Source organism: Adelges cooleyi, unplaced genomic scaffold (assembly GCF_023614345.1).
Source record: "Adelges cooleyi isolate 19-005CV unplaced genomic scaffold, UGA_ACOO_1.1 ACOO_flye_CR_arks_rails_tigmint_CR_PRNA_9, whole genome shotgun sequence".
NCBI classification, from domain to species: Eukaryota; Metazoa; Arthropoda; class Insecta; order Hemiptera; family Adelgidae; genus Adelges; species Adelges cooleyi.
The window spans coordinates 12284343-12301331 of NW_026096579.1; the positions used below are offsets into that span (position 1 = coordinate 12284343).

General features: G+C 31.3%; 1 protein-coding gene across 1 annotated transcript in view; it reads left to right on the plus strand.

Annotated features, from left to right (window-relative positions):
• LOC126846904 (uncharacterized) overlaps window positions 1-11900 on the plus strand; it is a 30851-nt gene extending 18951 nt beyond the window's left edge. The window contains exons 3-8 of the mRNA XM_050586758.1: window positions 4691-4922; window positions 5353-5466; window positions 5554-5762; window positions 8167-8271; window positions 8350-8559; window positions 10876-11900. Of these exons, the coding sequence (XP_050442715.1) occupies window positions 4691-4922; window positions 5353-5466; window positions 5554-5762; window positions 8167-8271; window positions 8350-8559; window positions 10876-11375 (1370 nt within the window). The 3' untranslated portion in view covers window positions 11376-11900. The remainder of the gene's footprint in view (window positions 1-4690; window positions 4923-5352; window positions 5467-5553; window positions 5763-8166; window positions 8272-8349; window positions 8560-10875) is intronic.
• The last annotated feature ends 5089 nt before the right edge of the window (window positions 11901-16989 follow it).

Sequence of the window (16989 nt, forward strand, 5' to 3'; positions counted from 1 at the left end):
ATTTGAGAGGAAACATTAATTTTGTTTATTGTATAACGACACTATTTACCGTTTATTCAAATTTTTTTCTGTTATTGAGTTTATCTAGTGCTAAACAACTCATCATTGTACAAAACGGTCGTTTGGTAGTATATAATAGTCAACCAATGATATATCCTACGAGAAGGTAAAACAGATTTAATCGTAGAATAATGTAGTGTTTATGGATATTAATTCCATGCGTGTGTCCTGTCATCAACGTCCGTAATGAACATAGTAATCCTCTGTCACGTGTAATGGCTTTATTCAGCATTCCGATGACCGATTTTGAGCAATCCGATTACACAACTTTCGGGATTTGACCCTCCTCCCCAATAGAATGTAACAATAGTAAGTACCTACAATAGTAACTATTGTCTTTTTGTTATATAACTTTATCGTTTCTCCCACGTATTATCCTGTAGGCATTTCAACCGAAAAATAGGCTTAAGTAACAGTACTTTAGCTTAATTTCACACACAAACATATTAAATGCACAATACATTTTTTTTTTACGGAAGGACCACTTACAAGTTACAATCACTTGTCAGCCTCCAATTCTATCTATATTGTCTATTATGCTATTACCTTAAATTATAGGGCGTGATAAACTTATAATAGTTGTAACCAATTGTGTCATGTAAGTTTTACTAAACATTTTTTATACAATTAATCGACAATTTTAGGCTTTAATAAATTAATAAAAATGATTTGTAATTTGTTGCTTTTTTTTTTACATACACCGGTAATTTTTATAGGTTGTCGATCGATTACAATTTATACGTTTTTAATGAATTTTATTTGGTTTTCGAGTCTCATAGGGGTATAACCTAAAATGGGTAATTGTTTAAACTTGATGATTATTGATCAGTTGTCGTTTTAGCAGAGTTTATTTTATTTTAATGGGCATAATATTAATATATTAGAATATTGTTAGATAGACAAAAATCTATTTAACTTTAAAAAAGAGCCATTACCTCCAAAAAGCACGAAGAAGAAATAATCAGTAATACTTACAAAAGTTGGATATTTTCAATTTTTTTCCAAAACGTTGAACGATGCAGACATGTGGAAAATTTAACAAAATAACAAGAGGCTCAGGTGACCCACCGCCTTAATAAATTATCTTCTTTACGTAATTAAGTTTTCCAAATCAACGCCGATAAATGATGTACAATTTAGCTTTGTATTTTTCAAAAGCAACCGATATATTGCAGACTATGGATTCTTCGAGCCCTGAATCCGGGAAACGCGGTTGAACACCTTATGGCGATTGATATTCAATCAGTATATTCTCGTTCGCCTTCAGTTGTTTACAAGCGGTGAATAAATATTCGTCAAGCTATAAAAATGAACTTAACGGGTCGGTTTGGATTACTTACATTACGTGTTAACGATGCATTGCAAATAGTTGATTGTAATTGTAGTTTAAACGTTAACAGACTGGGACGAGACGAATTCCACTCAATTGTCACGATAACCGTGTTATGTAGGTATAGTGGCATAACTTTGTTCTTAAAAATTCCTTTCAAACCACATAACGTTAAGTTTTGTTTTATAATTTTGAAAATCAACAAAGTAGACTTTTAAGTAGATTTTAGTGTACTGGAAAGATTATGATGTGAAGAAATTTTTTTAAATTTTTAATTAACTAATGCAAGTCTAATGAAAATAATGCAAATAAATAGTTAGTTCTTGAGAAATATTGATTATTGTCCAAGGTAAATTTGATAAATTTTTGTCTTGATGAATTATCAACTAAGTATAATTTTTCTTAACTTGCAAATAACTTTAGGTAAACATTAATGTTTTAATGAAGAGCCACGTGGGCTACTTGTAAATAAAAAGAGGAAAATGTAAACATTTATTTAAGTTTTTTTCATTAAAACTTGTAGCAAATGAAAATATGCTTTTATGTGGTTGAAATTTAAAATTATTTTTTTATTTATTACACAAATGTGTTTACATTTGTCTCGCTTTGATCAAATTTCTTAATCAAAGCTAGACATTTAAAAATTTAAACCCAGATATTTTTATTTTCTAAAATCTAATAATCTTAAAAATAACAATAAAATCATTGTTTAGGGCTTTACGTGATATGTCAAAATTGTCTTAAGAGAAATAAGTTGTTCGAAAATATTATAAATCATGTACAATATAAATTGAATGCCGTTTATATTTTGTTTTCTTAATTTATAATTGTATTCGTTTTTAAACGGTCACAACTTGTAGGATTTAAGCTAGATTTTAGAACTCGTCTTTTCTTTCAGCCAGTGTTGGACAAAAACAAAAATGTATGATTACATCTGATAATCTTTGTATTTAAAACTTAAATGTAATACAATTAAGATACAGTAGACAGATTTTTTTAAGCAACTCGTCATAATATTTAAATTAAATATGTGTAAATCAAAAAATTATTTATGAGAGCAATTGATTTCACCAGCGTGTATCATAGTTAACTTTTGGAGTTTTTCTCGATTTTTAGCGGGAAGGGATGTAATTCTTAAATGGTTGGTCCAATAAGGTATCTCTCAAGTACGATATTGTGATCTTCAGACTAGCTATATATGTATATAAATCGGTTTATCGGTTTATCGGTTGAGGAGCTATAGTCTAAAAACAAAAAAAAATTAAAAATAAACAAAAAACCATACCTTTACATTTCCTCGTCGAAAATAAAAACACTGTGTAAAAAGTTGTATATTTGTCTGTGGAGGATATATTAAGTTTGCTTCTGACGTTTGAGCTGTGCGTGTACCTACGGGCTTTACACTGCGTACACACATGTGTGTGTGTGTGTTTTTACCGTGTGTACATAGCATTTCCGGGGTTTGAGGGGTTAAAGTGACATATTGAAATATATATATATATAGATAAACGAACAATGGAGTCACAATATTAAAATGAACAAAACATAACCGGGAATCTGGGATGGAAGAGAGCGGGGGGCGAGGTACATGACGTTATACTATGAGGGTGGCGCCCACGTGCGGTTTTCTGTAAGTAGTCTTTGGCAAAAAGCTAAAATTCACGACGTCTTGTTAACGCGAGGTCGTTTGCCAGGCCTACACGACCGATTTACTTGGATTCAACGCGTTTAGCGGGGCCGGAACGATCAATCGTGTCGGCGCTTTTCCATTAGACCGTCGATTAAAAAAAGCGTTTCCTAATTTTTTTTTTTTATAAACATAAATACACACACACACGCGCGTTACCTACGTTCAAGTAATTTGCATTTTTTTTTTTTGTATTGTAACATATATACAGGGCGTAGTAAGTAATAAAACAACGACGAAAACATATTTCAAGGTTCAATGCACCTGTTGACGGATAAGGAAATAAGCGGCACAAGTGGGCCGCTCAAATGCATAATCATAATAACACAAATAATTATTGAAAAAACACAAATCCGAGAATCATCGTCGAGAAAAGCGTGAAGTTTTTCATGTGCGATTGGTTTTGATTAGTTTTCTTCATTAGCCAGCCAGTAGAGAAAAATCACTGTCGGTTACGGTGACAAGATATTCTTTTTCGACCACTAATGTAGTGCGCACGTGCTAAAATACCGTTACGAAGATATTCGTTTTTTTAACATTTTTTAATGAAAAATCCACGGTATAATTTGATATGTTAATCATTAAAATAGAAAACCTCATATTCATTATGTTAACGTGTTTTTAAACAAGTACTATTTCATAATCCTAAAAAAAACCACATATGAATTAAAAATCGTCCAACTCATGAAACCCGTCTGTTATTTTTAAGTAGTTTAAATTTGGCTTTTTTATACTATTTTAATTAAATATTTACGAAATAAAATAATTAGTTACCACGTGATTATTGAAATATAGTGAGTTGTACTATTTCCGTATGTAAAGGCTAATGTAAATTTTTAATATAATATTAATTTCACGACTACAGAATACTTATAATTATTAGCTTGTAGTTTTCTAAACACTACAAAGAAATTAAAATACAATACTTTTAGAATATATATTTGATGTATGTCTTATATAAAACGTATTCACATACCTACTATTTACTATCTTAAGTATGACAGAATGCATCTTTATGAACTAAAATAATTAGGTATTCCATTTGGAATAATTCAAATTTAAAATTTATTTGAAACTATGATATGACATTTTTTAGTAGCACTAATAAACTATCGTTAGTATTTTAGTATAAAATATAATTTTTTTATTGAAGCATTTGGTCTTTGATACAAATTGCATAATTTACCAAACCTCTTTTTACTTAGAGATGATTCCTGATGCGTCTTCTTGATTATTTGCAATGTATTAAAAACTTTAAACTATTTATTTAACTAACCGTTTGTGGTGTACCATAATAAAAATGTTTTGTGTTATTCTTTTACTTGCTCACAAAAAATGTAAAGGATCAAAGTTTTGTTTATATATTATGAAGTCATTTTTATACTTTATATTGTCAGTTAATATTTATTTCAGAGAATACATATTTTTGGCTGAACTATTTTATAATTACCCGATAGAGATCTGTAATTTATAAAACAATCTTAAGCTTCTTTAAAGGAGTATTTAAAATAATCGCTTAACTTAATTAATGGACATCACTTTTTTGGTCCTGGTTATTAGTAATTTTACTAGCTGTTCTGGTGCTGTTAAGTATTAATATTACCACGTTTCAGGTTACGGTCACATCGCACCGAAAACGCTCAACGGCAAGATCGTGACCATATTCTACGCCATCGTCGGGATACCTTTGATGCTGCTATGTTTGTCCAATATAGGGGACATAATGGCACATTCGTTCAGGTTTCTTTACTGGAAAGTGTGCTGTTACACGTGTACACGACGTCAGAGAAGAGTGCAGTCGTTGAGGAGGTCTCGCAGTCAAAGGTCTACCACAAGATCTCACGGGTATAATATTATGACCGTTATGACAAATCCGGATCGCATAAAATAATAATAATAAAATAAAATTACTTAGGACTCGTTTAAGATTCATTGACAGACTATTGTTACGATTATAAACAACATTTTTGCAATTAGGATTTGTTTGCCAGCCGAGGAATGACCGCCGTGCATAAATACCTCTTTATTTACTTAAACCTTATTAAAATATAGAGTGTCTCATGCTGTTTTTTTTTTAACATACATTGTAAGTGAATTGGTTAAAACAGAGTGAGTCCCCTGGATGAATCAGCCAATTATGTACCCTAAGAATTATTAGACTAGGTGTACTCTTAATTATTGTTATTTTTTTTATTTGGATTTTGTACACCAACCGTAATCCTACTTTTATTATTAATGCGTTATTACTTACTTTAATTATTGTTTGTCCCCTTAGATCCCGGCCTACGTCTTTGCGAAGAACCGGACGGATATCACAAAGATCAGCCGACAGTGCCATAGGGATGTCCGACTGTTACACCAGGTCATCGTACTCAGACACGGAGTGCAGGTATTGTACAAATCAAGCCGCATCATATTCATATAATTTAATAATATAGAAATGCATCAAATGCCATTTTATAATAATCATTTTTAGATACTATGACAAAATGGAAAGGGAGTTGTCAATGTTCGGTGGAGTCATGCCGTCTAGCAAACAGAGACCCAACCGTTACTTGCCACCTCCGAGGTACTGCGACACGGTACCCTTACGCAGGCACTCTCCAGCTATAAAGCCCAGGTCGACAAGTCAGAATAGTGGTTCTCGAAGTGCTCCATATTACCAAGGCCGGTATAGAATGCCAGGTACGGTAGGAACAGAATATTTGATAGAATATTTTACTTTTTTTCTTAGTGACACTTTTGGATACGGATAATATTTAATAATATTGGTATTTGATTTTATGATTCCCAACAAAGATGTCTAAAACTTAAAACAAAAATCCACAGCAAAAAAAAAAAATATATTTTTTGGACTCTAAATGATTTACAGCCCGATGTGTTGTTTACGATGGAGACCGGCAGAGTCCGGCCCGTCAGTTTTCGATGAACGTGTGAGCTGTTTCTGCCTGTCTAACCTTTTTAATCTTGAAACTTTTATCGCTGATATAGCTGTTGTACGGGGTGATTTTTTTAAAGTGACCCACTCAATATATCATAGGGTTTAATTAATTTTTGAACTTTTATTTTTCGTAATGTTTTTTTTTATGATGTGATTTCATTACTTTTAGAGTTTAAAAGTTAGAACGGGACCAAAAGTGCGGATGAGTATAATAACATAATAAAAAAATATACCTACCTAATTTATAATACTTAAATCTAAAAAATGTTGATAACTGGTTTTGGCTTTTGTCCAATATTTTTCGGTATTCAATTTTTTTTAGGTAGCTTAAAAGGTCTTGAAGAGCCTTCTATTGCCATCAAGTGTACTTTGTTCTTATATCATTTCTCCAATCGCCATTAGATTTCTTGATTGAACATTTTTTTTTTTTGAGTATTATGGTCCTTTATTAGGTTTATTTGATTATTTTTTTTCTTCGATTTTTTATAAAGCTTAAGTTAAATTGGGAGTTGTTTATAATAATCTCTACAAATTTAAGATTTAATAATGTTATATCTTCATTATGCAAGTAAATAAGTCGTTAGAAATAGCAATGTCATACATATTATTAAGTAAGACAAAATGTCCTTTTTGTTGTCTTTGCGGTTGTCAAATCAGGTACCTACATTTCATTTACATTCATTTATTATTATTTGTATTTTGAGAGCATTAATATTCATGAAATAAGTTAAACTTGACGGGAATGTCATAAACAAAATATTTCCAATAATGACAAAACCAAACTTCACTGGTATACCAGTGTTAGGTAATCTGAAATAATAAAAATATATAATTCACAATAGCACTTTTATAATTATTATATACTCCATCAACTATTATAGGTTATTACTATAACATAAAATACAAATATAATGTATTATTTTATTAGCTATGTAAATACTTGATAGGTTTATAAGCTTAAACATGTTATACTAAGAATTAAAATGAATAATCACTTCGAGTCACAATGTAGATTAATCAGAAATATTTTAATTCTTATTTTTACACAAATGTTATTATGTAATATAATTGGAAGGTTTAATACGATTTTTGAACAAGAACTAAAAAAAGTGTGCTTGATACAAAACATGCTACACAATTGAATTACCGATACAAATGACAAGTAATGTTGTTTATACTTTCTATTTTTAATATAAAAGTGTAGGATGTCATATAAAATAAATTATGCAATTATGAATTCTACTTTTACCAAACAATATATTTTATTTTCAGTTATATTCAAAGGTATAATTTAATATATAATTAGAAATAATATTGTTTTATAATACCACAACAATAAATAAAGTTTTTTTTATTATACATATAAAAAAATATGCTAACAATATTTGATTCTAGTTGGTACGAAGTTAGTATAATAATATGAAGAAATACAATCCTTTACAATGTAAAATTGTTTTTTTCATTTGTAAAAATTTGTTTAATACATAAAGTGGACGAATATCACATAACTGAATATGTAAATTATATAGTATATATTTTTTTGACTTTGTAAAATAATTTCAAAATCTCCTTATTATTTATTTGTTTTAATTTTAATTTTGTAATACAAAATTACAATACTTTGAGGACAAAATATATGAATTCTTCGCGTTCATATCTGAATAATTACATTTTACAGTTGTTTATATTATTATCGCTACGTTTTGTAACAAATAAACATTTCCTCGGGACAAGGAAAATTTTTTTTTTAAGTTAATAGGACATATTTTGGAATAGCAACCGAAAAATCTTGAACGTGATTTTTTAAAACAAAGCTTTATTACTCGGAAATTTTAACGTTATCATTTTGTATGTTGTTTTAGCTGTTCAACAACTATCTGAACCTATCAGTGAGAAATAGTATATTAAAGTGTAGAACAGCATCTCTATGTTAACCAAATGCAATTTATTTTTCGGTTTTATATAGTTTATAAATACAAGGATCCGACATTTATAATGGATAGTGACGTTCTTGTTAACTATACGTTGAAGCGACAAAATGTTTGTTTATACTTTTATGAGAGTTGTCAGAATGACGAAGGAAACTTGTGCTTATTGTTAATTTAATCTATTACATTAAATTCATAATAATATGTTTTATATTTATAGAACCTTACTACCCCGACGGTGACCAAATGACCGGATTAGAAATGCAACCAGTGCCTGCCATATTGTTTAACAAATACGCACTGGACAGAGACGAATCTAGAAGAAGTGAGTATTTGAAACAAGTATTTTGAACCTAACCTAACCGTAGTTTATTTGTGTTTGATATTAATTATTGTTGCGCAGTTAATTCCAAACAGAGCGAAGAGATCCGAAGAAATATCCGAGGGCATTCCGCAGCACCAAACTTGGCAAGAGAGACGCCAACCAACACGTTGCGGACGAATAGGAGTAAAACACCTCAACATTTAGCGGTTGAAGCGCCGCCGCCGATGGAAGATCAAGATTACTATCCGAAACCTAAATACCGACCAAGACATCGAAATTCCAACCAGAGTGAGTACATAAACTAAAAATTCAGTTTCTGCATGAAAGTTAGATGAAAAAAAAAAAAAAGGAAACCGTTGCTAATCCCAGTGAAAAACTCTTAATTCCTAAGAATACACATACATACACTGACCGAATAATTTCCAAATAACAGTTTTGCCTGGTCATTGTTATTTTTCCGACCATTAGCTTCCCACAGCTTAGACGGTTTAATTTGTGCTGTGATTAGGACAAACTACTCTTTTTGTTCCGGTTCGTAAACGGAGATTTGCAGTTGCGACGGCCCGGAAAAAGATATCCGGCAAATAACGGAACGAATCCTGTACTACGTCTTAATACTGCCACATTGGCCAAACTGCCATTTTTGGTCATCATCACAATAAAAACATATTTTAACATAATATTAACCGAACCGATTGAATTATTAATTGAAATTCTAGATTAATGAAACTTGTGTACTAGCAAATTTTTATCATTACTTTTTCTTTCCACGGTTTTCACAATGGTATTTAATTTTAATATTATTTGTTTTAAATTACGTCGAAGGTTTTTTCTTATTTGTACCAACAACGCTTTTATATATTTATTCTCAGTTTTTTAATGTACCTTTGGTGTCCGGATTAGCAAGAATAAAAAAAAAACGGTAGGAGATTAATAATGGCATAGGATAATAATGTAAATTCTGTGTTTTCATTTCCCGTTGATTTTTTTATATTAACACTTTCATGCTATTTATATTATTCATTCAGTGACTTTTTCCAATCGAATACAGAAAATTAAAAAATTATAAATAATCTTAAAACGAAATTACCCATAACAAAATAACCTTCCGCTATTTTTTTTAAGATTTGTATAATTTATTTAATTTTGAAATAAAAATAGTTAGTTGCTTCTTTAACAATTTTTTTTTAAATTCTATACTTACATTAAATTGCATGAAATCAAGTTTAAAATGATTTACATGTAATCATGGCAAAAGAACACGAGATCTATATCAGGCACTTTAAAGGATAATGCGTAACTGGATTAAGTTGGTCCATATTTAATTGAGTTCTCTTAATTATACTAGGGATTATTGCATAAGGTAATTCCGTTGTTAAATATTGTATTGAAATTGAATTTTCGTTACCTTATGTACATTTTAATTTTGATGGTAGAACATATTATTATTGTTTGGCATTGAAATATCGAATTTTTGTGACAAGACTACGTATTAAGTTGCATATAATACATGGTGATTACAAAAACTTTAATGAAAGTTGTGGTATTCTTTTGTAATCACTTTGTATATGTTGCATATTTATCAGAACATTGTTGGGTCAAATTTTTACGAACTAAAATTGGCATAATTGGCCACTATACTAATAATATGATGGCCATCTATTAACATGATAATGCCAACATTAAAGACAACCTGACAAATCATTTTCTGCTACAATGCCACAGAAATACGGTTTATGTAAACAACGCCTATAAAAATGATGACGACGCGACGCGGTACTGAGTAGACACAACCTTAAGAGCCGACTGATAAAAACGACATAAATCGCTGAATAATATAGATGAAGTGACGGTAAACATTAAATCAAGGTTATGTATAGAACTTTTAAGTATGCCATGTTAGTTCAATATAAATACACATAATATAATATGTTAATGAGTTATTAAACAGTAAAATAATAATAAAATGCAGAAATAAATTTTAATAGTTTAATTGAATTATTTTATTTATGGCTTATTCTAGGCCATTTAGACCCACTGCCGCTTCCTCAATATATCTTCACGTTTCTTTATGTGATGTCAGCTAGTTTCTATTGAGCACTTCCAATATTTTTAGATATTCTTTAACTCGATCCTTCTACCGTTGTCTAGGTCTTCTTCTTGGTCGTATTTTATTTGATCTCCATTTCGTGACTGCCCGTGTTTAAGTTGGCCCTCTGCTCTTCATACCTTACCAGCCCACCTTAATTTCTGGCTCTTGAGTATGTCCACGATATTGGGATCGTTAAATAAAGTATCTAGTTCTCTGTTTGATCTTATTTGTGGCCGCCTTCTTTATTTTTCTTTGGTCCAAATATTTTTCGCAAAATTAGTTTGAGTGAACGCCCACGCTCTAATAGTTGGATTAACGAAAAAAATTAATACAAATAAAACAATTCATATAAGTTAAACGTTTTAAGCTAACCAAGTGAAACCAAGTGAAAACCGGTTTTTAAACTTCCTAACATAAATATTGTTTGTAAAACAAATCAAACATCAAATTCAAAACCCTTGTGGCGTCATGAAGTACCTATTTATGTTAAATTTTTGCCGTTTTGTTTTTAGACAAACGATTAGAGGTGATGGCGCCCAGTCCTCGGATCATGTCACCTCTCGGATTCGCTGTCAACCGACAATATCCTCGGAGGTCCAGGTATAGTGACTATTACGACGATTCTGATGCTTATGACTTCGACGACAACAACCCGGACCACACGAAGCCCGTACCCATCTGGCTGTGCGTTCTGCTGGTGGTCAGCTATATCATCATGGGAGCGTTCCTTTTCAAAAGCTGGGAACAATGGGAATTCCCGGATTCGGCTTACTTTTGCTTTATCACGCTCACCACCATCGGGTTCGGTGACTTTGTACCGGCCCAGAGGGTCATGAACAAAGGCGACGACACCAAGTTACGCATATGGTTTTGCTCGCTGTATCTACTATTCGGCATAGCTCTGTTGGCCATGAGCTTCAACCTAGTCCAAGAGGAAGTCATTAGCAACGTAAAAGCGGTAGCACGGCATCTGGGTATCATCAAGGACGAAGACGAAGAAGACTCGGACTGAACGCGAAATTCAATATTTAAGTATATACCACGATCGACATCGATTATTAATATGCGTCAAAAGTACATAGAGTAGTAGTTATTATTGTTTTTTAATTTGTATTTTATACTTTCCAAACGAAATAATATGTTGCGTATGTGCAACAACCTATTTGTGGAATAATTATTGAATATAACTATATTATTGAATATAACTATCGGCCTCCGCATAACTATGCGGAGGCCGATGTCGATAAATATGAACAATTATAAATAGTCTGCACTTATGAATATAACTGTATTAATCGCGCCAGCAGTCACAAATTTATTTTAATACCTATTGTAACGATATTAATATAACGTGGGTGTCTTTATACGAACGCAGCATCAGCAAATATAATACACCTACCTACCGTTGACATTACATAATATTAAAAATATTTATTTTCGTATTCATTGGCGTTGTATGAAGTAGGTATTCGTATACTAAATTGAATTATTAAAATTAAAAAGAGGCACGTAGAGTTCAGCACGAAAAATACATACCCTCCACTTTTATTAGTCGAACAAATATATAATTCCAACAACTAGTATAGATTGGTAGATTTGTGGTGAAATGCTAATAGATAACGTGAACGTTTTGTTTGTTTATTTTTTAATTGTTTTTAAACAGTTGAAAAATATAAGAAAAGGTCGAATAGACCTTATTGACTTGTTTTGTTACTTTGCTACCGAGACAATGAAAATAAATGTAATAATTATTTCACACTGACTTTTACGCCATCGATCTGGGTGATATAACTTAAACAATCTTGTTACGGAAATCTGGGAAGACTAAGACAAAGTTTTATCAAAAAATCGAAACAATACCCAAACACAGCTCCAGTTTTTTTCGAGTCTATTTTTTTCGTATAATCCTTGTGCCCGTCATCTTGAAGTCAAAATCCGCCTTGTTGGCAACCATTTATAGGCGTGTTATAAATAGAATCAAAGGTATTTTATACAGGCTAACGAGACAACGCCAAGTAGAAAAATGCGTTGCTGTGATGGCAGAAGTTTTATTTTATGGTTTCACACAATGTCTCAAATTAAATACAAGACGAGGAAGCTGACGGAGCTTTTGCTTATTGTTTTAAATCTGAACAATAAATGAGATTAATTGTTTTTAAATTGTACATTGAATGATTAAATACGGATTCTACTTTTTTATTTCATTTTACATTCAAGTTTTAAATGCATATTGATTGTTCACAATTTGAACTTATTGTTTCTTAACATTCTTTTTCAAATGTACTTAAATTTCAAAGTACATTTCATGAGGATATTTGGCTTTTTACTCGTGTTTACATGTATAGATATATATATATTATACCAATTAAAAATGATTTTTCAATTTTCATAATTTTGGTATTATTGAAATTTTAATAGAAAATGGGATTATAAACAGTATATTTTAGCTTCGATGCAAAGCGAGAAGGTATTGGTTTTACTCTGATGTGTGTTTTTTTTTTATCTGTATACACTGTAATTTTTTTAATACTGGACCAATTCCTTCGAGTAGCAACTCTATAAATCGCAAATTTCATCTAGTTGGTACTTTGGGGGGGGGGGGGGGGTAAAAGTGGAAAAAGTTTAATTCTTCACAGACGAAAGTTGAAAAAACAAAAAAAAACCGTACGAGTTTTAAAGTTTGAACTTTTACTGGCTATAATTTCGAGAAAAAGAGTCGGATCGAGTTGAAATGTATAAGAAATAATTATTTGGTATGCCCGCACACGTCAGTAGTGTCAAACTTAAACTATACCCATTTCCCACCCCCCTAGGGGGGGTACAAGTTTTTTTGTTTTTCGGGGTTTTTAGCCGTAATTTTAAAACTTTTGGGTTGAAAATTTGCCAGTAGTTGGAACTCATATGTATCCATAACATATTAAACGGGAAAAAAATTCGGCACTACAGTTTTTTTTTAATTTCCGGGAAACTGTGTTTTCGCAGATTTCGTATACTTTAACAAAAACACCTAAAATCTTTAAAAAAAAATTGATCAAATCATTAAAACAATTTTATGTATATCCATGCAGAATGATACTATTAAGTTTTGTGCTCAAGTACCACTTTTTTTAATTTACATATTTTATAAAAAAAAAAAAAAAATCATTTGCTTAACGATTTAGTTTCCATAATATTCTAATATATTATTGTGTATTATTGAACAACACTTGATCTTGAGCCTGATTTGTCAAATTCCTAATATAGCACATAATTTTTTTTTTAATTAATAGAAAACGGAAAATGCATTATAAACAATGGCGATCATATTGAATATGTTTATTATCATATTTATTATTTATTATGATGCATGACATTGTCCAAGCGTTGCTGTTTTAAAATATACATCTAATGTAGTCGTGGGCGAGTTCTAGACGTTCGCTGACCTTCGAAAAATTATAACTCTCACGGTTGTCAAGTTGTTTTATAATAGTCAATTAAGCATATTAAAATATACCTACACGTTCTGTTTAATAATAATTACAAATTTTACGACTTAACATAATATTGATGCCCTTAAACCTACTTTTTGAAGTAACAATGTCACAGTAACACAGTTGATATCTATATATATATATCTATATATACACATTCAGGGCTGTCATAATTATTGTACTCGCTATTAGCAAGCCATTTCCGTTTTTTTCAGCAATCATGATACAAGCATAAAATATTGAGCCACGAAATTGTCTAAAGTATGTATTTTATATGTAATGTATATGGTTCAAAAATAACCTAGTGTAATATCGTACAAAGGCAATTTGTCTCAGAATACCCGTTATCTCTTATACGTTTTACCGTCGAGTTTCACTCCCCCGTGTAAGCGTTTCATCCCCGGGAAAATAATAAAACCTTACCAGTAGAAAAATCACACAATAAACAAACATTAGCAGAGAAATATTGTTATGCGACCGTCGACGTTATTATCTTTAAGCTTATCGCGTCGGTGGATGGAAGCCAATTAGGTAAACCGTGCCATACAATAGCTGCAGCGACTATATCCAAACTTTTTTCATCGTACACATTATATTTTGTTTGTGGTAAATATTTTGGGCAGGACCCTTTTTGCTCAGTTTAACTTTTCGGCCAACACAGCACATTCACTTTTAGGTCAATCCGTTTTAGACGCAACGACAATATAATATTCAAACTTAAAAATATAATAATAATATATATATATATATATATATATATATATATATATATATTTATAAATTGAATGCATTTTTTGCAAATTCAAATGTTCAAAGTTCCAACTCTAATATTTATTCGTTAAGTAAATTAAATATTCATCTGTACGTTGTTATTATTATTTACATGGACGATTTTCGATAATGTTACTAGGAATCGAGTTTTAGTATATTAAATTTTGAATTTTTTAACAGCTCATATATCTTTGTTAAAAAGTATTCTATCGAAATGGGTGATAAATTATTAATCAGTAATTTTGTTTGTGGATATTTATACGCTATAACGGTTAAAGTTTCTCGAGCACGTGCACGTCCAATTTTCGCTACGTATTGTGGTGTGATTCGTTATACAAATTTTAGTGAAAGCCCGGCGGATTAAAAGCACAGAATAAATTATTCAACGATGTAGGTACAAAGTAAATAGAACATACTTTTACTTAGAAAATCGTAGCCAGTGCAAATACAAAATATATAATACAATACAATTATTAATGGAAATAGGCATTCAGTTAACATTGTTTATTTTCAAACATAACCGAGTATAATCGTATAAAATTATTTTTTATTTACTTAGGAAATGGACGTTATTTTTACAGTACACAGGCGGCCGTAAACGTTTGCTATTTATGTGAGCAGCTCGACAGGTGTGAGGCGCCCGCAACGTGCCGTTTGTTGTTTCTTGTAAGTACTGTTCGGCGGTAGGTATTGGGCCGGCCAAGAGCGCAAATGGAATCGATAAACATTAAACACAACCGGGCAAACATATGAGCTGAAGGTGTTGTCTTTCACCGTCTCTTTTGCGCCTCCCCGCCGGGTCTAACCTGACCGGGTCGGCTGGAAACGGAAATAAAAATAAAATGTTCCATTAAACGGCAACGGCCGCGATTGTCCGCGTGCGCCGGGGGCTTAATGGAATTAAAAACAACGATTTCAAACGGCCCTCCCTTCGTATGAAAACACCCCACAGGACTGGGAAAGATATTAAACCGTATCTCACGGAATGGGCAATTTACCGACGGATACTTCATGGTCAATACGGTACGTGAACCTAGTGTAAATCGCGTTGTGCCCCACGATAAGTCACCGTGAATTTCGTTCCATTTGCGGTTTGCAACCATCAAACTTGCACAGAAAATACAGCAGATCATCGAGCTCTTCGCTTTGATGGAATTTTAAGAAGAAAAAGCGGCCAAGGACCCAGGATACAGAAGGAACAGGAGAACACAGAATGACACAGGATAGACTTTAAAAAATGGTCGCCACTTTTTTGTTTACATTTAAAGTGACCCTTCTGCTTTCATCTGCATTCTGTGATATAGCTATCGGTAATCGATTACAATGGGGTTAATACAAAAATTGGATTACATTTTTGTTCCAGTGATATTCTGAGTTATTGGATAACGGATTTTATTAGTTATTACAGTAATCCAAAATTATGTGTTACAGATTAGTTGTACTCTAATGGTCCAAAACATTGTATTTAATAAAAACAGTTTTTTAGATTTAAAATTAAAAATGTGCTTACAATTTTTTTTTATTTCGATGCGAAACTGGAAGGTATTGTTGGCTTTACAGTAATGTGCTTTGAATTTTTTTTTTGTGACTGGATCCACGATGTCTCTGAAGACGATTTCTTTACGCAGCAAGTTTACAGTTACATGTACTGTATTTTTTAAGGCCAAAAATTAAAAATGTAAAATGTTGAACTGATTAAATGTATGTATGTATCCTTAATATTGTATTAATTTTAATATTTATTTATAATTATTATTTTAAGTAACCAATTAATCTGGTTTCTGAATGAAATAATCGTTCATTATCTGAATAATTATTGAGGAAAAAAATTAGATCATATGATTGTGTTTTTAGCCTCGAGAAGATGAGTTCATACGATCCAAGTTCAATGTACAAATTATTGTAATCCAATAAGCCGACCGCTTACTTAATATGTAACCCATAATGGAATACTTGTAACACATTAATCTGACCTGTTAATGCATTTTTTTTATTCCTGAAATTTTGGACTACTTTGATGAATAATCCTACCCATCTCTATGTATACACCTAATTTAATATTTGTACATAAAACAAACTAGTCTTAACAAAAGCTGTTGGAATTGTATTCGATATCAATCGTCGAATGATAGGTATAGTGTTGCCACCAAACCAGTTATTATACATTACTACCCATTTTGCATAAACGCATAGAAAATAAAAGTAACTGTACTTCGTCAAACGAGCACATCTTGCCAAGGTAATTTGGCAAATAAAAGGCATTAAAGTTGTCGAAGGACAACACTCGTTAATTCTTTTTACGTCTGATCGCAAATGAATTTAATATCAAATTTAAATTCAATATACCTAATATGTCAGTTAGTGGATAAATATTATATCATATAA